The following is a 5,137-nucleotide window of genomic DNA, read 5'->3' on the forward strand; positions in this document are numbered from 1 at the left end:
TTGGAGTCAACAACTTTCTGATTCCCTGCCTTCCTGATATCATGCAGACTGCAACCTTCTGGCAGCCCAGTTCTGTGATGCTGCTCATTGTTCTAAAAATTATTCCAGGACACCTAGCCCAAAGGTGGGCTTTCCAGCTATTTTATAATTAGATGAATCCTTCTATGCCTAAAAATTGCTGACTTATTGTCTCCATTACAGAGCCACAACTGACATAAGGGTTTGTGAGCAATTTGGGGACAGGCTTGTGCTAAAAGGGGAAAAAAGGTATTTTCAAGAGAATATAATTTTATGACAAGTCGAATGAAGACTATTCAGAGGCATCGATATTTCAGGTTGCTTGAAATGCATCTGAATTGCAGAATGAAGAGTAGAAATGACTGGAACCATTCTGCCAAATCTAAAACATAGCTTAGATCCCCCAGATTTAAGCACAACAGGGTCATAGATTCCCTCACTTTTATGAAGATGTGCAAATAGAATGTGGCTTTAAAACTGTTCTACAGTGGGGGTGCCTGGGTGGCTCAGTGGGTTGATGCCTCTGCCTTCAGCTCGGGTCGTGATCTCGGGGTCCTGGGATTGAGCCCCGCATTGGGCTCTCTGCTCAGCCGGGAGCCTGCTTCCCCCCGCCCCCCGTCTGCCTCTCTGCCTCCTTGTGATTTGTCTGTCAAATAAATAAAATCTTAAAAAAAAAAAATTGTTCTACAGTGGATCTACTTTCTCCATGAGCCCTAGGTCTAGGGAATTTGTGCGGGAATGTTGAGGGGTGGGATTTAATCTGCCTATTTGTTAAATTTCAGCCTGAAGAACACTTTCTCATTCTGGTAGCAGCTCAGTCTTTCCGATTCCTCCACTTTCTCCATAATATTTGGGTGCACAGGGTCATGGGGCCTGGTTGTGGCCCAGCCATCTGCCTCTTGTTTCCCATGTCAAGTGGCTAGTCTTGCCTGGTCCCTAGACTGAGGACTGCTGAAGACCACTGGTCCCATCGAGGAGGTGGGCCGCCATAATCTTACCCACTGGTTGAGCTTGCGATTCCAGTTCTTGCCTCTGGTCCAAAATCCCCTTTCATGGTGGCTTCTTTCTTCTTCCTTGAGGTCTCTGTAGGTCAGCTGGTCTTCCCAGGACTCTCACAGCCCCACTCCAGGCTGTGCAGGATTTCCAGATCTTTGGCTTGCACATAGCAGGCTATGCGGCCAGGAGCCTGCCCCAGGCCAAAGAACCCAGTCATGCCCTCTGCCAGGGGCCCATAGCTGCCATGTTGGTTTGGAGTCCACAAAGACGTGAGCTCTTCCTGGCCTCCAAAATGGAACCCAGGCAAATACTCCTCTGCTGTCAGCTTTCCTCTGAACACATCTAACCTGGGTCCATGCTGAGGTTTCATTCTTGCAGAGGGGAGTCCAGGACACAGGTACCTGTTCTCTCAGATTCCCATCTATTTGGATGGAAGGTGTGATGTTTTCACTTCTTCTCAGTTAGGGAATCTCTCCATGTTATCATCTACTCCCTTCCAAATAGCTCAATAGGACACCTGACAGGCAGGCAGGACTTTGTAGAGGAGAGTAACATGATTAGGAGGAGACACTATGATGGTTAGAGTGATGAGTCAGAAAGAAAGCTGGGGCTGAAGAATCCTAGAGGGAGGCTGTAGGAAAGTTGGTTTTGAGTTACAATCCTTTGGCAAACAGAAGAGTTCAGTGTAGTATGCAGAGGGCATGCTTGGAACCCACCCATCTACTGGCTTTGTGAGCTTGAGCAAGTTACATAACTTGCTCAAGGCTCAGCTTTCTTATTTGTAAAGTGAGGATCATAATGGTACTTACCTCAGTGGTGTGTTATAGGAAATAATGCCTGTGAACACACAGCAGGCACCGGGCAAGGCCAACACCCAGCTCGGCCTCCAGAACCAAGGCTGTCATGAAACTCTCAACTACTAGGGAAGACCAGTTGTAAGCGCCATCCGCCTGTAAGTTGTTCCTCGTTGTGTGATGTAGGCTGGCGAGGTTGGAAGAAGTTGAAGGGTACCACCTCGTCTTCACTGTGAGGCATGCGTGAAGTATGAGTGGGTATGGACAAGGAGCTGGAAGTGGAAAGTGATAGAGCGGGAGCCCCGGAAGAACCAGAAATGAGTCCGGAGAAACAAGAAGAAGCCAGTCAAGGTGATGCTAATGGTGAGTGGGAGGAAGGAGGGTCACCTTAGGCATCCACATGCTTAGGGAGGAGGCAACAGGATTGAAGCAGAGAAAAGTTGTAGTGTTTAAAGAAAAACAGCTTTATATAAAGATATGTGTAATCACATACTGCCGGCCTTCTGTTGAATGTGATTATGCAAGTTGATACATCATTCATAAAACTACATTTGTGAGCTCTGCGAACGACGTGAGTCTTCCCTGGAGTATGTGATAAGAATTTGTGTGTGTGTGTGTGTGTGTGTGTGTGTGTGTGTGTTTGTGTGTGTGTTTCTTCTGTATTTTTATTTATTTATTTTTTTGTTCAGAAAGTCCACTAATACAGGGTCTGTCCAGCCATGTGACTCCGTTGGTCCCAGAATTTTTGGATCCAGCACATATCCAGGAGGAGGCCTTGGCCCAAGAGGACAACAATATACAATACTTGCCTGCAGTGGAGCCCAAAGGTCCACAGCCCAAGGACATATTCCCACCTGAACGGGGCAGTAACATCTCCAATTTTTCAGCAAAAACCATACAGCCCAAGCAGGCCGACATCCCCAGTTTTTCAGCAGCAACAATGCCACCCAAGCAGGCTGATACCCCCAACTCCCCAGAAAAAATTATCCCGCTCAAGCAGACGGACATCTTCAATTCCTCAACAAAACCCATATCACCCAAACATGTTGAAACTTCCAGTTTCTTAGCAAAAATCACCCCACCCAAGCAGGGCAATACACTCAATTCCCCAACTAAAACCACCCCATACAAACAGACTGATAGCCTCAATTCCCCAGCAAAAACCATCCCACTCAAGAAGTCTGACACCCCTAATTTTTCAGCAAAAATCATCCCACCCAAGCAGGCTGACACCCTCCATTCTTCAGAAAAAAATATCCCACCCAAGCAAGATGACCTCCCCAATTCCTCAGAAAAAATCATCCTGCCAAAGGAGGATGGCATGTCTACTTCTTCAGAACAACACATTCCACCCAAGAAGGGTGACACCAATTCCCCAGCAAAATCCATCCTGCCTAAGCAGGCCAGTAGCCACAAGTTCTTAGCAAAATCCATTTTGCCCAAAGGGGCCAACGCCCCCAAGTTGTCAGCAAGAACTTCCCAGTCTAAGCAGGTCATCAGCCCCAAGGTCTTAGCAAAATCCATCCTGTCCAAGCACAGCCACACTTCCAAGTCCTCAGATGAAAGCATCCTGCTTAGGGATAGTGACACCAAGTCATCAGAAGATACCATCCACCCCAAGGAGGGAGACATCCTTATGTCCTTAGAGGAAAGCATCCTGCCCAGACAGGTTGACATCAAGTCCTCAGAAAACACCATCCACCCCAAGGAGGGTGACCTCGTCCAGTCCTCAAAAGAAACCATCCTGTCCAAGGAGGATGACATTCCCAAGCCCTCACAAGAAGCCATCCAGCCCACAGAAGGTAATGTCTTGGAGCTGTCACAGACAATGGAACTCCTGGAGGTGGACTTGGTGAAAGCGATCCTGAGCAAGGAGGAATTTGAGTTGGCACTCAAGGAGGCTGGGGAGAGACTGGTAGCCGTGGACTTCTCTGCCACCTGGTGTGGGCCTTGCAGGACCATCAAGCCCCTTTTCCGGTCCCTGTCATTGAAGTATGAGGATGTGGTGTTCCTGGAAGTGGATGCTGATGAGTGTGAGGAGCTGCTGAGGGACCTGGAGATCATTTGCATCCCAACCTTCCAGTTTTATAAAAACAAAGAAAAGGTGGGAGAATTTTGTGGTGCCGTTAAGGAAAAACTCGAAGCAATCATTGCAGAATTAAAGTAATTGTGGACTCTGAAAGCACTGTTAACAGTCACCTGGTTATAGTCTATGGGTTTTTTTTTTAATTTATTTATCAAGAGATGAGACATAAAGTGTCTGCTCATAAGTGATCAAGTATTAACTCCACCTTCTCAAAAATCAGTAAAGCACTAAAGCATCTTGTGACCATGTTCTCCTTGGTAGAAAGTGTGATATTAGAATTTCCTTTGGTGGAGTTTGAGAGCGCACCTGTCTCCTATTTTTTTTTTTTTGTCTCCTATTTTTTTGATGATGATCTTTTTTGGAACTCACCCTTGAAAATTCAGTTCACTTGGTGTTAGTGGCAACGTTGGACGTTTAGACAGTTTTGTAAAAGCATAGGATTTATAGATGAGTGGAGACTTCTTTTCTCATTTGGGGTTTCTGATAAGATGTTTTGGGAAATAAAGAATTGGAAAGATTCTCATAACCTACCTAACCTTCTCTAAGTGCAGGGAATGCTCTGGAGGCCTCAGAACATCCCATGGGCTCACCAAGCCCGCATGGAATTCCTTGGTGGCAGAGCCGAGATCAAGGCTGTGTTCCCAGATCTCAAGTGCAGGCCTCTTTCTACTAATCATGCCCACAAAATCTGATACAGAGCTCCCAGCTTCTGATTTCTCAAATCAAGAGCTTTATGATTCAGGTCAAAGTCAGGGTGATCTTCAATGCCATTATGACATCAGCTCCCTGGTGACAGAGCTCCTACTTTGTCTTCTGGTAATGGGGTTTCTGAAACCTGCTCCCAGATGTCTCAGATCCCAAAGGCTTAGGTCAGGGTCACAGATGGTGGCTTGGTCCAGAGCTTTTGCATTAAAAAAAAAAAATGTATATGTGATACACGCACGTATAACAGCATGTGTCTAATGTATGCAGTTTGATGAATTTGGACATATGCATACACCCATCATTACCACAGTCAAGGTAATAAACCATACCCGTCATCTCCAGAGTTTCCTTGTATGTCCTCTCTTTTGTCATTGTGGTGGTGGTGGCAGTGGTAAGAGCACTTCACTGGAGATCTGACCTCTTAACATTTTAAACACACAATACTGTGTTGCCAATGACAGGCCAACTCTGTTGTACAGCAAATCTCTAAGACAGCCATTCCAGAGAACCGAAACCTGTACCCAATGAGCAACGACTC

At 46.3% G+C, this 5,137-nt stretch overlaps 1 protein-coding gene across 2 annotated transcripts; it reads left to right on the forward strand.

The window, feature by feature from the left end:
• The first annotated feature begins 1,198 nt into the window (after positions 1-1,198).
• Positions 1,199-4,416, forward strand: TXNDC2 (thioredoxin domain containing 2). Of its 2 annotated transcripts, none has more exons than XR_004278240.1 (2): positions 1,199-1,966; positions 2,498-2,588. XR_004278240.1 is itself a non-coding variant. In XM_032311265.1 (2 exons), the coding sequence occupies exons 1-2, from the start codon at positions 2,069-2,071 to the stop codon at positions 3,973-3,975; spliced, it is 1,569 nt and encodes a 522-aa protein (XP_032167156.1). In that variant the 5' UTR covers positions 1,829-2,068; the 3' UTR covers positions 3,976-4,416. The 2 variants fall into 2 exon arrangements, 1 of the variants encoding a protein (XP_032167156.1); XM_032311265.1 differs by having other exon boundaries at positions 1,829-2,159; positions 2,498-4,416.
• Positions 4,417-5,137: the final 721 nt, after the last annotated feature.

The sequence above is a fragment of the Mustela erminea genome, chromosome 13 (genome assembly GCF_009829155.1).
Source record: "Mustela erminea isolate mMusErm1 chromosome 13, mMusErm1.Pri, whole genome shotgun sequence".
NCBI classification, from domain to species: Eukaryota; Metazoa; Chordata; class Mammalia; order Carnivora; family Mustelidae; genus Mustela; species Mustela erminea.